General features: G+C 48.7%; 1 protein-coding gene across 1 annotated transcript in view; it reads right to left on the bottom strand.

Annotated features, from left to right (window-relative positions):
- Window positions 1-15,936, bottom strand: part of LOC144819165 (uncharacterized) — a 285,622-nt gene that overhangs the window by 36,968 nt on the left and 232,718 nt on the right. Inside the window, exon 4 of the mRNA XM_078677137.1 lies at window positions 15,467-15,789. Coding sequence (XP_078533263.1) covers window positions 15,467-15,789 — 323 coding nt within the window. The remainder of the gene's footprint in view (window positions 1-15,466; window positions 15,790-15,936) is intronic.

The following is a 15,936-nucleotide window of genomic DNA, read 5'->3' as shown; positions in this document are numbered from 1 at the left end:
GGATGATAGTATTAAAGAAATGTTTTAACAGCATACACATGATTTAATTTCAATGCTTTTTTTAAACTTACAGATCAATGTCTTTCTCTCACATAGCCAAGTACAAGATGTGTGCAGACTTGATTATGGGAAGGTGAAAGACAACCCAGTACGGAGATGTATCAATGTGTAGGACTTTTTCCTTGCCTTTCAAGACATGGCCATGCCATTCCTAGTATTCATTCACTGCCCAGTCTCTCTGTGGAAAGGCTGAATGCTCTTAAACAAATGTTCATTCCCAGTAAGGAGATTTATCAATGTGTCTGCATTTCCTAAAAGCTTGATTAGCATTGCACAGGCTGCAACACCATCTCCACAAGGCCCATCGTTTGTTCTGAAAGGACTCCAATGCATCCAGAACGCAGCCGCACGCCTGATCCTCGACATCCCTTAACGCAGCTACATCACTCCCCATCTGAGAGACCCACACTGGCTCCCCATCAACAAGAGGATAACCTTCAAATTCCTCACCCACTCACACAAGGCTCTCCACAACACTGGACCAGCATACTTCAACAGCAGACTCAGCCTCTACAACCCCAGCAGCCAGCCCCCCTCTGCATACCGAGCCCTAGCCACCGTCCCCCTCAGCCACAAGAGTAACCACCGGCAACAGATCATTCTCCCACCTCGCCGCCAAGACATGGAACACCCTCCCCATCCACCTGCGGCAGACTTAAGACCTTCTAACCTTCAGGAGACTCTTCAAGACCAGGCTCTTCGAACAGTCGCAGCTTCCCCACCCCCAGCACCTTGAGACCCTCACGGGTATGTAGTGTGCTTTATAAGTACCATGATTGATTGATTGATCAATTTTCTTGTTCTTGGAAGGTGCCAATAGCTTAACTTCCATTTTTGGGGAATAGGTGTTGTCTGTGGAATCTACCATAGACTGGAACACTGATGCACCAACCCCACATAAAGAAGAGCCTGTCTGTGATGTTTTATGCATGCCTTTCACATATTTTTAAGTTGTTCAGGCTAAAAAGTTTAAGTTCTTCCTTTCTTGTGATCTTTGATCCGGGTGCTTATACACTCCCTTTGTTTTATAATGTCATGTGATTCAATTTGAAATTCCATGGTAGATGAATCTATGATTCCTGGCTTAACTATTACATCGATAGATTTCGATGGAACACCTTCCCTTAGCCCACTGTCACAACCACTTGCATTCCATGTTGATAAGTTTACTGCTCCATGTCCGTTTTTGCTCTCTCCGAACACACCAGATAATATTGTGGGTCTTGATATGCTCAAATATTTCAGGGCTACGATACGATGTTCTCCGGAAGGAGTATGGGTTATTTTGAAGGACAACTATCCTATGATTGAGAGATCCTGTATTATTAAAGAGGGCATTGCATTAGCTTCCCTCCTAGTACTTTGTTGGCTACTTCAGACACTGATGTAGGGCAAATGGTTATTCCGCCAGTGCATATTAGTGTCAAGGAGGGAGCTTCATTCATTGCCAAGACTAGCTCAGTATAAAATATCTCGAGAAGGAGAAGAAGCACTCACACGCATTTTACATGATTTGATTAAAGTGGGGGTTGTGGAAGAAACTCCATACAATGTTTGCAATAGTCCGATTCTTCCCATTTTGAAAAGAGATACTGACACTAGGATTTACAAATTCTCATTGATTTGAGAGAAGTCAACAAGATTGTAGTACCGCAGTACCCTGTGGTTTCTGACATAACGACATTGCTTACCCTGGTCCCTCTAACAGCAACTACATTTTCTGTAAACGATTTGAAGAATGTTTTCTTCTTGATTCCTATTCATCCTGACAGCCGATATTTGTTCGGTTTCACTTTGAATAATCGATCCTACAGATTTTGTAGAGTTCCTCAAGGGTACACTGAGAGTCCGAGTATTCATAGTCAAGCCTTAAAACAACACATAGATTCCTTTACTTTGTCTGAAGGAGTGGCTCTCATACAATACGTCGATGACATCTTGTTGGCAGCTGATACGACTGGGCAGTGTGAAAAATGTACTTTGTCTTTGCTTTCTTTTTTTGTTACACACCATCATAAAGTATCCCGGAACAAATTGCAATATTGTAGACCAATGGTAACCTACTTAGGTCACCTTCTGTTTAAGGAGGGCCGTGCACTAACACCAGAACACATTCAAGCAATATTAGACACACCAGTACCTTCCACACAGAAAGATGTCTGTGCATTCATTGGTTTGACTTCGTTTCGTAGGCAACGGATATTGGGTTTTTCACACATTGTTTAACTCCTGCTTGCGCTTTTGACTAAAAACACTCCGATCCCCCTTCCATGGACAGATGAATGCCAAAATGCTTTTCGTCTGTTAAGACAAGCTCTTTGCTCTGCACCAGTGTTAGGCACACCAGATTACATGAATGCTTTTACACTCTATGTACACGAGAAAGATGGGTGTGCATTGTTAGTTTTAGTACAGACACACAGTGATAAGCAGCGCCCCTGTGCATATTTTTCTGCAGTTCTTGATCCTGTTGCTCGTTCAGTTACAGCGATAGCTGTGTCCATATGTCAGAGTGAAGGGATAGTTTTGTCACACAAACTGTTGGTGCTAGTACCCCATGCAGTAGATGCCCTTTTGAATCAGACCAAGACACAACACTTAACTAGTGCTCGCCTGACAGGATATGAACTGACACTGTTAGCATCTCATATTAACTTGAAGAGGTGCGCAACACTGAACCCAGCCACTTTGTTGCCATATCCTGCGACTCAGTCTCAGTCAAAGGAGCCTCACGATTGTATATTCCTTACTGAGGAACAGACAAAGGGTTGCATCGATTTGCAAGATACGCCCCTTCCAGATGTGGATGGGGAACTGTGGGTTGATGGGTCCTGTTTGAAGTTACCAGATGGCACTACTTAGCTGCATATGCAATTACGACACTTGAGACAGTAGTGGAAACAGCTCGCATACCACAGAAGTTGGCTCAAGCAGCTGAACTAATAGCTTTGACACAAGCGTGTGAACTTAGCACTGACTTGTGTGTGAACATCTACTTGGATACCCGCTATGCTTTCGGAGTGGTTCATGATTTTGGCCTACTCTGGAGGCTTTCTTACATCCCACGGGATGCAGATAATGCGCGGAGAATTAGTGCATAATCTCTTGACTGCACTGACATTTCCAAAGAGAGTTGCTATTATGAAGTGTAGCGCGCACAAGAAAATCATTGACAAAATAGGGCAAGGTAATGCCCTTGCAGACCACGTAGCCCATGAGAGTGCGATGCAGCGACGCACTACATCCATGTATGTAGTGAAATCACAAGCTGAGCGTTGGCATGATGCTAGAGAGGAAGTATTGGATATACAGAGATTTGCCTCTGTGAAAGAACTTGAGCAATGGTCTAAAGAAGGAATGTTAGACGATGAGGGATGTTGGCGTTACAAAGAAATGAATAAGTGGAAATTGCCTGCAGCTTATTTTCAAGCTATGGTTCAAATGGCAAATGGGTTGGCACATGTTGGAGCTCTAGCGATAACTAAATTGCTTCCACAAGTTTGGGAGCATCCTGAAATTGCCAGCACAGCTAAAAGAGTGGTGCAGTCCTGTTTGATCTGTTTGCAGTATAATCCTGGAAAAGGGACACAGACTCCTACGGGAGGGTTTGCTACACCAACCGCACCTTTTGAAGTTTTGCAGATGGATTACATCCAACTCGAATGCTGCAATAATCTGAAATATGGCCTAGTGAGGGTATGTGCCTTCAGCAAATGGATAGAGGCGTACCCTACAAAGGATAATACTGCTCTCGCCACAGAGAAGGTGCTTCTAAAGGAGTTTTTCACTAGATATGGTGTTTGTAATTTTTTGTGGAGTGACAACGGACCTCATTTTATTGGGCAAGTTGTTGAGCATGTCCTGAAAGGATTAGGGATCAAACAGAAATTCCATACAGTCTTCCACCCGCAATCAGCAGGATTGGTGGAAAGGTACAATGCTACTTTAAAATTTAAGTTGGCGAAAATACTGGCTTCCACGTCTTTAAAGTGGCCAGATGCATTACCTTTGGCATTGTTGTCCACGAGATCGGTGCCACACTCACAATCTGGGCTTACTCCATATGAGGTAGTATTTGGAAGGCCAATGAACATTTGGGGGGTTCCTAAGCCACGCCCCATACATGATGTTCCTTGTGTTCTGTTCAATGATTATTTTGCACAGTTAACCGACAGTTTGATCTCTATTCATCAGCAGGTTCGAGAAGTGCTTCCTGACAGGTCTACAGGTGAGGCCCATGAACTCCGTCCTGGTGACCATGTGATGGTCAAGGTCTTCGACAGATCGAACAGCTTGGAGCCGTGGTGGCAAAGTCCGGATCAGGAGCTTCTGGCTACAAGGACAGCAGTTGGAGTGACGAACAAGAAGAACTGGGTCCACAGCACACACTGCAAGCGTGTGTCGCCTGCCTTGGTGGAACCAGCTGTGCTGACCAATCATCGAGAGATTCTGGAGACGGAGAAAGGTCAAGCTATCTCACCTGACGAATCTGCAGAAGTCTTCCCGGACCACACGATTCCTGGAGCATCGCGATACCACTTGAGACCGAGGAAAGAATCTGCTGTGCTGAAAAAGACTGGTTGAGCTCCCGCCCTGGGTCATTAAGACTGAGAGCCGATGTGGCAAGGGGGGATCAGCCCTGCGTAGTGTAGTGACACCCGTCTTGGCTCGTGGTGAGGAAATCAACGGCTGCCCAGGGATAAGAGATCAATTGATTGTTTCAATGAGTTTTTAGAAAGATCAATTATCGCTGTTGCTGAAATGAATAACGAATGAATCATTTGTGCTGTAGTGTTTGATGTTGCCCTGTTGGTTATGGCAATAATCACCTGGTTTGTTTAGAAAGTGGCTCCTGCTCGAGAGCTTTTTGTTGCCACTACTACAGCGCCAATGGAACATGATTACTTCAAGCTTCCCTACCATGAACAGAAGCATCGACTGGCCTACCTAAATAACACATTCATCCAGATGTTGCATCATACGCATAACGCCACTAATACTATCAACAGTTGGGTGTGTGGGATGATACCTGCGCACCAAACGAAAGGAGGAACACCTTTTATTCCTCTACCGTTTTCCCATAATTGTTCTTGTCAAGCTTGGTATGCACTTTTTTTTGCTTCCAGAAAACCTTCAGTAGGTGGAATTATCTTTCGTTTGAATAAAGTATGCTATCAGGATGAAGATGGTTATCCTCAAGCTAAAGGGACTAAATGGGAATGGGAAGAGTATCAACCGGACAATATTTCAACACCATATGTCTTCACAAATATGAGGAACATTAAAAACACTGGATTTTTTATAATTTCGGTGACCAGAACTAAAGCAGATTTATGTATTGGCAGTGCTAGAAGAATTCCAGTAGGACGGAGTGAAGGTATTTTGACATTGACTATTGAAGGTGCTAATAACAGCAGTTTTTACGTCTTCACATAATATTTATTTTATGTGTGGTAATAAAGGATACTATCAATTACCTGTTGGGTGGTCTGGGGTATGTTACATATCATTTTTACCTGTGTTCTTGGCCCCTCCATCATATCACCTGAATTTAAAGTTATATATCGACATTTCAAAGAATAGATACAAACGAACTATAATTACAGATGAGGTTGATCAGACTGATACCAATTTGCAACAATATGTCAATTTAAATTTGGGTTTGTTCTTCTTTGTGGGTGCTGCATTGAATAGCAGAAAGATCAGGTGATTGACTCGTGTTGTGGAAGCTGTCACCAATCAAACAGCTATGGCACTTGGGAACATTACAGAGGAACTGCAAATTGCAAGGATTGTTGCACTCCAAAACAGAAGGGTGCTTGATGTGATTTTGGCTAATCGAGGTGGTGCATGTGGCATCACCGGTAGCAGTTGCTGTGTATTTATACCAGATCACTCATCTTCAGTATATGACGCAATATCAAAACTGCATAGGATTGCTGCAGAAATTCACCCAGAGACTGGTACATGAACATTTTCAAACTGGATATGGACACTACTTATTACTTGGGGCTGGAAGCTACTGAGTATTCTATGTTTACTACTGGTGGTACTATTTACATGCTGTACTTGTATACAACATGGTCCTATGCTTTGCTCCATGTGTATCACTGCTTGTACACCTGCCGAAAGAAATATTGCAGAAATAAAAGAACAACAAATGTTAAATAAAGAAGCAGCTGAGATTATGAGCATCAATATACAGGATGCATATCTAGATTACCCCAGAAAAACAAATGTCTTCAGCTAATGCTAAAAGGGACGTCTGTTGTAATTTGGCAACAATTAGGTTAGCATTAGCGGAAGCCATCCTGCATTTAGAGACTATCTTGTCCATTTCGTGGAATCCATTTTGCATTTCCGTGGGTCATTTTGTTTGCCATGTGCTACCGTGTGCTCGCCATGTGATCTGTCCTACCTTCCTGTTAACTGCTCTTGAAATTTGCCTACAGACGAGATATATTTTGCCTTTACTGCTTCACACATGCTCAGTTGAGCTTGTAGCTGTCCTTGTAGCTGTCCCCAGTCTGTAACTGTCAGGATGTGTTCACCAGAATTAGCAAGTGTTAGCTCCTCCCACTTGTTGACTGTGCATTTTCTGTATGACCTTATATGTACCTAAAACCTGCATTTTGTACTTGTACCACCTTCATTTGAGCCCCTGTGTGGGTATAAAAGAACCAAGCTCCTTCCATTCAGTGTGCTATGTCATACGTTACTGAAGGGTGTTGTGTGAATGTAGTTCCACCTCAAGAGGTTTATTAAACTGTAATTTCTATACCAGTTTCTGTGCCAACTTCTTCCTATTGGTCTGAGGACTCTGTGCAGAGAAGGGCAAATCCCTTGCACTGGTAGGTTCACCACCACAGCAGGGTGCTCTGTTATGAGTGTGAGGGTAGCCCTGCATGAGCAGACCGCCCCCTAAAAACCCTGGAGTCCATTCTCCGAGCTTTGTAAGTGAACCAGACATTAAGATATAGAGAGGCTATGCGTCAATATGCGATGCCCATCTCTAAACTGGGTGTAACAAACCTGGGCATGTTTGGGGTTGTTGGATTCATATTCCAACACCTTCTCTGGTGTTTGAGGTATGATTCCATCCACCGATCCCAGGATGCTTGTTTCCGGTCGATGGAGGACCTGGCTTGGCAGTTCGGTCTGGTCTGTCCCCATGAGGCACAGGGTCAACACAGATTTGCATATGGCTCTGACTTAACTGGGGTTGTATGATGAGCAAAAGAATGATGGATTTAACCCAGATCTATTGAATAGTGGTGAATGTTTTATTTGCTATGCATTCCGTCCATCATCTGTGTGTCTTTTTCCATCCATGGAGTCCGCCATGCTCCCGGGACTGATTTTACAGAGCCTAACAGCAACCTATAGCTGGTGCAGACTCTCCACACAATTCTGCCAAGCTGAGCAGGGTAAAGTAGAACACTATGTTGTCTGTCGCAGGAAGGTGTGACCACCTCCCAGACAGCATTTAGTGTATTAGGCCGGGTTGGAGTGCTTGCCAGTGCCACATAATCTACTGCAAGAAGGCATTTAGTGCCCTCCTTGCACTCCAGTAAAAAAACAGATATGGGATCCGTGGGCTCCTTGTCCTGGCACGAATCTGGACAAAGGACATTGGAGTATCCTCCTCACTATCAACCTCCTCCTCTGAGAGGGACCCCTATATCATCATAACCCTCACCTTAGGGTACTTAATCTCTTACCAGTGGGTGGGTCTCTAGATTCATTGTGGGATTCGATTATGATCCAACTTCACTTCTGCTTCAAACATCTGGGTACACTGGACTCCGCTGGACTTCGCTCTTGGCACCAAGACTGCACCCGGGCAGACCCCCGCTGCTCTTGGCTTCCTAGTCCTGCACATCCGCACCAATGTCCATGCCCATGCTCTGTACAGGTCCTTCCAAGGCCTGTGGACATCAAAGACAACCTGTTTGCCGATCCTGGGCTCCCACAGGCTCCACAAGGCTCTGTAACACAGGTGGTGGTCCAGCACTCCCTCGAGGCCTGAACTGTCCTCTCATCAAGTTGAGGTCAGTATCCCTACTACCGAACCCCTGTACACGGCATTGCTGCATCGCTTCAGTTGTCTCGAACAACTCGTGCCAACGGAATCGGACGTATCGAAAGGTTCTGTCAGCGAGTCTGTCCCTGCTAAATCTGATCTGCACAGATGCAGTTGGTTGGAACTGACAGACTTTGTCATCTTCAGCGTCATGGTGGCTCAGGCAGAGCTCCTGACTCGGTGTAATAGTGCTTGAAGCTCCTCATCCGCTTTTACCTTGAACTTGAGGCGCCTTTGTCTTCCATGCCTCCGGTTCACCCCTGAGTGCCATGGACTCTGTCCCCTCTGTTTTCAGGTACTCTTTGACTCGAACTCATGTCTGAGTTCCAGTAGACTCTTTTCATCCTATGGTGGTAAGACTGCCACCGCGACATACCCGTTGAGTAGTATTGAGTACGTAGTCAAGTATCCTCTTTCCACACAACAATTGTGGGGTTCCTATACTCTCACCAGGATGGTTCCTTGGATCCCTGACCTTTCTATGTCACCTGGGTTAATTTTAGACTTAGGTCGTGGTTTGTATTTTCTCATTTTGATATTTGGTGTGGTCTACCCCTTGGGACCACAATGTATTGGTGCTACTTACTCTCCCATGTCCAAAGTATTGTGTGCATTGTGCATATATCTGGGTAGGAAATTCCATACAATGGGGTCAATTAGGATGGCGGACGAATCGCCACCGCCATGCAGGCGGTGGCGATCCGTCCGCCATCCCTGCCCGTCCGCCACTTTTCTTCCCCCGCCATATTACGATGGCGGGGGGGGACCGTGGCGGAGGGGAAGACCCTCCGCCGCTTTCCCGCCGCGGTTGCCTTGCGACCACAGCGGAAAAGCTCTAATATGGTGGCGGTGTCTATCAGACACCGCCAGCCATATTAGGATGTGCTGGGGGATATGCCTTTCCGTGATGGCAATGCCACCACGAAAAGGCATACGGTTCCCGCTTTGGGGGCCTGTTGCGGGACCCCAGGTTGAAGGGGGGTGAGGGGTGCACATGGTACCCCCCTGCAATTGGATGCACAATGCGGCAGGAACAGCGCGGTGCTTGCCGCTTTGTGCATGCAAATGCATAGCGTGCATTTTTAACTTTGTGGAGGGTGCTGCTTAAAGCAGCACCCGCCGCAATGTTTAATATGCGGGATGTGACCGCCAGGGTGGCGGTCACATCCTAATTCCAACGGAGGGACCACCGCCGCCCCTGTGGTCCCTCCACCTCGGGGGTGGCAGACGGATGCAGATCCGTCTGCCATCATAATCGACCCCAGTGTTAGTGAGTGATTGTAATAAATATAATTTTTTTTATAAGTACACTGTGTGGTTATTTTTCAATTGCCCTATACTAAAAGGTTAGATACTAGTAAACCGAGCTACTTTGCCTCCTCCTAGATTAAGCCTGAAGGCTGTTCTCCAGAGCTAGCACTTAGAGAGCTTTCTACAGTTGTCTAAACCACTAAAATCACCATAAGGGTTGCCCCAGATTAGTGGAGGGTGCTACACTTGCATCATTAGGCACCATATACTAACCCGGCTTCCCACATATATATATATTTGCTTTAATTACTAAACTGTTTCAGGCTTCAGGCTCCGACTGGTGTGTACACAGATTTTCTTTCACAGTCCATTGTGGGGAAAATGCTTTTTTAAACTTTGTTCTTGGGGTCTTGTCTAGTAAGGTTTCAGAAGGATCCGAAGCTGACTTTTTAGTGTAATTTTGCATGTCTGCCATATTATTACTCTGGTTTCTCTTTGTCTCCTGCTTTTTCTACTAATTCATGCTTTGAATTTGTTTTCATAGTTTTCAGTAGTGTTTCAGTGGTAGTGTTACATGGATTGGCGGCTGCCGCCACGCCCCTGAATGCCACCCGCTGATTGGCCGCCCGCCGAGAAGAGGAAGTAGGCAGAGTGGTAGCGGGGCTCCCATGGTATCGAAGGAGCCCCGTAGAGAGAGACCGGAACGGGAGCCCGACCCGCCGGTCAGTGCCCGGTAGTGGCCACCGCTGCAGAGAGGAAATGAGAGGGAGGGGGCATTGAAGCACGTTATCAGTGCCTGTCCCTCCCCCCGTCCTGCATGGAAGTTCCCGAGGGCCTGCCGGAGAAGCACTGGAGAACCCAGAGAGTGGGGTTCGCAAGAGACGTCCAGAGCCTGCCCCAAGAGCCCCTGTGAGTGGGGCTCAGCTGTGTGGTGGTTGGGAGAGTGTGTCGGGCGCAGTGTCGGTGCCCGCCCCCATGCTTTGCTGCAGGGGAGGCCTTGGAGGTTTCCTGAGGCCCCCCTACCCCTGCTGGAAACTGTTGTTGGGCCCTGTTGGCACCTGTTAAGCTGAGGAATGCCTAAAAGGACGAATGCCCCTGAACTGGGCATGAACGGTAAATGCTGATGGTCTCAACACGCTGGGGGGGGTGGTGGCTGCTGCTACTGCTCAAAGAGCCAGGTCTTGAGGAGCTTCCTGAAGGTGAGCAGGTCCTTGGTCTGTCGCAGGTGGGTGGGGAGGGTGTTCCAGGTCTTGGCTGCGAGGAAGGAGTAGGATCTGCCTCCGTAGGTGGTACTCTGGATACGTGGGACGTCGGTGAGGGCGAGGCTGGCGGAGTGAAGCTGGCGGGCGGAGGTGTAGAAGTTAAGTCTGTTGTTCAGGAAGGCTGGTCCAGAGTTGCGGAGTGCTTTGTGAGCGTGGGTGAGGAGCTTGAAGGTGATCCTCTTGTTAATGGGGAGCCAGTGAAGGTCTCCGAGGTGGGGGGTGATGTGGCTGCATCGGGGGAGGTTGAGGATCAGACGGGCAAAGGCGTTCTGGATGCGTTGTAGTCGCTGTAGGTGTTTGGTCGGGATTCCCGCGTAGAGTGCGTTGCCGTAATCCAGCCGGCTGCTGACCTTTGGGTGAGTGCCAGAGAGTATGAGAGGACACTGGGGAGTAATCCTGAAGGGAGAGGTGCATGGATCTTCTGACCCAGCGAGGTGGGAGAGGCGAGGAATAGCCCAGCTAGGTCCCAGGATAGTGAGAGGGTTGTAGGGCCTCACACCCTATCGACAGGAAGAAGTGAGACAGGGAGGTGTCCCGAAGTGCCCCAATCGCAGTCACCGGGCCTGGAGAGTTTCAGAAGGGAACCCCTGGTTGGGAACCTAGGCTGTCCTGATGTGCCTTCCAGTGAAAGGGATCCCCTCGTGTCTGGAGAACCCAGAGTATCCGTAATCATTGCTCCAGAGGTTTGGGGGTCTGCTCAGCCACAGGGTTTAGATCCAGGGTTGGGGTGCCAGGTTCAGGGGTTGCCGACCTGGATGAAGGACACTTGTAATTAAGGTCCCGAACGGGTTGACTTACATGGGTTCTTCTCCAGGTAGGAGGGTGCTGTACTCTGGGAGGGGGTGCAGAGGGAGGAAGGTCTCTCCTCGGGCACCGGCTCAGCCACAGGGAATAGATCCTGGGTTGGGGGGCCAGGGACAGGTGCTGCCTGACCTGGCGGGAGGGATGTCTGTAATCAGTGTCCCCCCAGAATTGTCTTCCAGGGGTACTACTCCAGGTGGGAGAGTGCGGAACTCTGGGAGAGGGTACAAGGAGAGGGAGAACTCACCCCTGTCACAACTTCAACCTAAGGGTTCAGACTCTGGGTGAGGGAATCAGTTGCAGGGTCAAGGCCCTGGACTGGGGAGAGAGTGGTGTTCTGAGGGTACCCTGCGTAGAAGGAGAAGGCGGAACCCCAGAAAGAGAGGTAGGGGGAGGAGAGCCTCGCCCCTGGTTGCTGGTCAGCCTGAGGGTGCGGACCCCGGGTGGGAGGACCAGAGGCAGTTTGGTAGAAGGAGAGTTGTCAACGGGTACTACGGGCCTTGGGCTAAAGCCTCCCACTCTGTGAGAGAGCAAGGGCCAGAGACTTCTGGATGGCCTAGAGGCCAGTCCTGGCCACATCCCGCTAGAGAGCTTCAGTGAGGTGGTTTGGTTGGTCAAGGGAGGGTTGAGCGAGTGAACCATAGGGTTCGAGAGTAGAGAAGAAACTGCAGGTGCTCCTGTAGTTGAAGGCCTGTGTCTACCTTTTTTTGCCCCAAGCAGGGTAGCCCATCAAGGCAATGATTGGTCTGCCCTGGCTTTTGGCTGGGGGGGGGTCATGTTGGACATGGCCCATTTTCCCCTGAACTTTTTTGCTTTTCACCCCCTAGTTTAGGATGTCTCCCGCATGGTAGGAAAACTGTATAGGCCATGTGTGGTATGAGATGCCCTGTTTAAAATGAAAATGTAATGCAATGGTTTATGCACTTATTAACCTCCCATTGTGGCTATGCACCCTGGTGAAATGCTGTATTTAAAATGGATGCCATGGCTATGTGTTGTGCCACCTGATTGCGGTGGGTTAGCGGTCAAGATGTTCAGTACCCAGCAATCCCAGCATTTGGAGCGAAAGTCTGGCACCCAGGTTGCTCTATTCCTCCCCCTAAACCAGTTAGAACTAGTTCCCCTGAAAATTCTAGAAGGCTCTGGCACTGCCTGGTAGGGGGGGTGAGGGGCAGATAAATAAGGGGGATGTGACACCATGTGCTCAGACAGAGCAGGGACAGGAATGCGAGGGGACCTGCTGCCAGGGGATACCTCCACTTGGGCCTGTGTGCTGACCCTGCACCTTACTAAAACCCCTCTGCTGTCCCCAGGGCTAGTGGAAGCCCCACTGCAGGATTTCAGGCTGCTGTATAGGAGGAGGGCCACGCTACAGTGGAGGATGGTGAAAGCCTACCGCCCTGTTCTGATGAGTTCCCACTAACGGCTGACCTGGCCCAGTAGTGCTTGCTGCTCTGTCCCCTGAAGAAGAAAGATGTGCCATACTAGGTTCTGGGTGGCTGGTGGGACCTGGCGCCAAGCCAGCGCTACATCTAAAAGTGCCTGAAGAGGAGAGCGTTATATTGAGGCTGGACTGGACCCCCAGGAGGTGAGGAGCGTTACCCGGGGCCCCTGAGGCTTGCTGTGGGGACTGTCTGCCCCCCCTTGCGCTGGGCTGCCTGAAAGCGCTGTGGGGTGAAGGAGAACTGTTTGTTGGAAAGAGCTGTATCTGCAAAGCGCTATCTTTGCCCAGGACCTCTGACAGACTGCTGCTGCCAGACTGTGCCCCTGTGCTGTAGTCCTAGTGCTCTGAGCTACTGGAGCGCTATTATTCCACAGAGCGATCCTGCCTGTAATCACCACCCAGTTCTGGCCTGCAGGAGACTGCCTCGTGGCCCAAGAGCACTGTGACCCAGGCTGCCTTGCTGCCCCTCAAAGTGCTGTTGCTCCCTTCATAGCGCTGCACCCTAAATCGCGCTGCAGGCCCCACTCAACGCCGCAGCCCGAGGCTCATCTGTGTGCCCTTTGGGGAGCGCGCCCTTTTGCCAAATTGAAATGCCTCGGGATCCCACCCCGCGCGGGCGCCTTAGTTAACTCTGCTGGTGCTCACCCCGCATGACTGTTGCCTGGAAATCATCGCCGCGACCTCGTGACAAAGGGAGTGCCTCTAGTGCCTGGTTCCTCGAGGTGGCCCCTGGAGCAAGGAGAGGGCCGCCACAGTGCCGCGGTAGGCCTCTGTAAGTCAAGGTGGGCGGTATCACGTGGCTGGGGCGTCGGTGACGTCACCGGCCATGCCCCCCAGCCGCTGCACATGGATTGGCGGCTGCCGCCACGCCCCCAGGGAGAGACCGGAGCCGGAGCCCACCCCGCCGGTCACTGCCCCGTAGTGGTCATCACTGCAGAGAGCGAATGAGAGGGAGGGGGCATCGAGGCATGTTATCGGTGCCTGCCCCTCCCCCCATTCCTACGTGGAGGTACCTGAGGGCCTGCTGGAGAAGCACTGGAGAACCCATAGAGTGGGGACTGCAAGAGACCTCCGGAGCCCACCCGAAGAGCCCCGTTGAGTGGGGCTAAGCTGTGTGGTGGTTGAGGGTGTGTGTCGGGGCACAGAGTTGGTGCCTGCCCCCGGGACCAGTGTTTTGATGGTGCGAAGGCCTTGAAGGATTCCTGAGGTCACCCTGCCCCTGCTGGAAACTGTTGTCGGGCCCCGTTGACCCCTGTTTAGCTGAGGAAGGCCTAAAAAGAACAAAGGCCTCTGAACTGGACATGACGGTAAATGCTGATGGTGTTGGGCTCACAATGACCCCGGGTTAGGGGAATGCTTTCTGCCAGCTGGGTCCCTGTCCTCAAGGTGCCATAGAAGTAGGGGTACAGGGGCTGAAGTGTCCTATGCAATACTGGTTTTATTAACCCAGCTTAGGCCAATGCTGATGTATGCCCACAGAATGAAACGTTGATTGATTTCTAACGGAATATCATTGCATATGTTTATCGGAAGAAGTATTACCTGAGTGTCCATGCCAGCAGAAGTTGTTATGTCTAATGATCCTGAACCACTGCTTTATTGATCCTGCTGAGGCCCCATGTTGAAATGGTTGTGCCCACAGTGAATTTCACGCCTAATGTTTTATTTTATGCTGACATGACCAAAGGCTGATGCCTAGTGGTTCTTCCCCTCACGTTTATATTGCTGATGTTTCATGTCAATTGATAACGCATGTCTTTATTTCAGTCCTGGAAACTAATGGACTTACAGTTTTCTTCTTTTCAAGTTACCCTGTAAATAATCCCTGTGTATATATTGCGGTGGATGTTTCACACATGTCCTCAGGAGTTTGGTCTGCCCGCTCTGCACCATGCTACCCCCGTAGAATTGGCTACCCTATTTCTATCAGTATCTGTAAGCATAGTAATCCTTCGGTCAGACCCCCCAAAGCTGATTCGGTCAGAAAAAATACCGAGACCAATTCGGTCAAAATGCTTTCCAACGAACATTGTAATCAACCCCTAAGTCTGATCGTCTGTCATAACATGGGCACCACCGACCTGATTCCAGCTTCCTGAGAGTTCTGCAGAGAGTGGCAAGTGTGAAGAAAGTTTTACTTTTTCTCTAGCCCAATATCCCTCACGTTCAAGTCTCCATTTGTGCTTCCATTGCTTCCTTGTTCTTCACAACCTGTTCACACTTTCACAGTGACCTTTCTCCTCTCATTCAGCCACTTCACCATCACTCACTTAGAGACATAGGTCTCTTACTGGTGACCACATGTCTACATTTTCCACTGTTTGAATGTCTTCCCTTGGTTGTACCACTGCTTGCTTGATTGACACTGACATTTCCTACTCAATCATGAACCTCCCCCTTGTGCTTTCACTTCTCTTTCTTGTTAAATCAAGTTTATCACTCACAGGCGCTTCTCTTTCGCTTCCACGCTTTGTGTCACTCTTGACCCCACAGCCTCAAGCAATGCTCCTCCCATTTTTTTACTCCACTCAAAAGATGTTAAATGACTGGTTTGGTCTACTGTACCTCATTGATCTCAACCAGTTCAGAATCATCAGCCGTACTAAAATCCGTGACGAGCAAGCGTTCTTCGTTGGTTTGCCCTCGCTGGAGGCTCATTTTTCTCATTTTCGCTGATGTTTTACTTAGTCTTTCATCAATGCCTTGTCTTTCTCTCTCCATTTCTTGCTCAATCTGTCTCAACCTCTCCTGACGTTCCTGTTGTCGCTTCTCTTCCTCCATCTGTTTTTGTTTTGCCTCTTCTCGCTGCTTCTGTTTTGCCTCGGCCTCCAGCTGCTTCTTCTTTGCTTCCTCTTGTTCTCTCCTTAGCTGATCTACTGCTAATTTTCCTGAAAATGGAATCACATAAATTATAAGTACAGATGGCGGGACCTGGTGGCATTACAATAGCCTGTAAATAGATGATAATATTCTAAGGCAAGGCAGAGTTTATGTTTTCATGCTAAGTGTTTCTGACTCTCACAAACTATACAATT

This window comes from Lissotriton helveticus, chromosome 2_1, assembly GCF_964261635.1.
Source record: "Lissotriton helveticus chromosome 2_1, aLisHel1.1, whole genome shotgun sequence".
Lineage (NCBI taxonomy): Eukaryota > Metazoa > Chordata > Amphibia > Caudata > Salamandridae > Lissotriton > Lissotriton helveticus.
The sequence above is the reverse complement of the archived record's forward strand: the minus strand, read 5'-3'. Positions and strand labels throughout refer to the sequence as shown.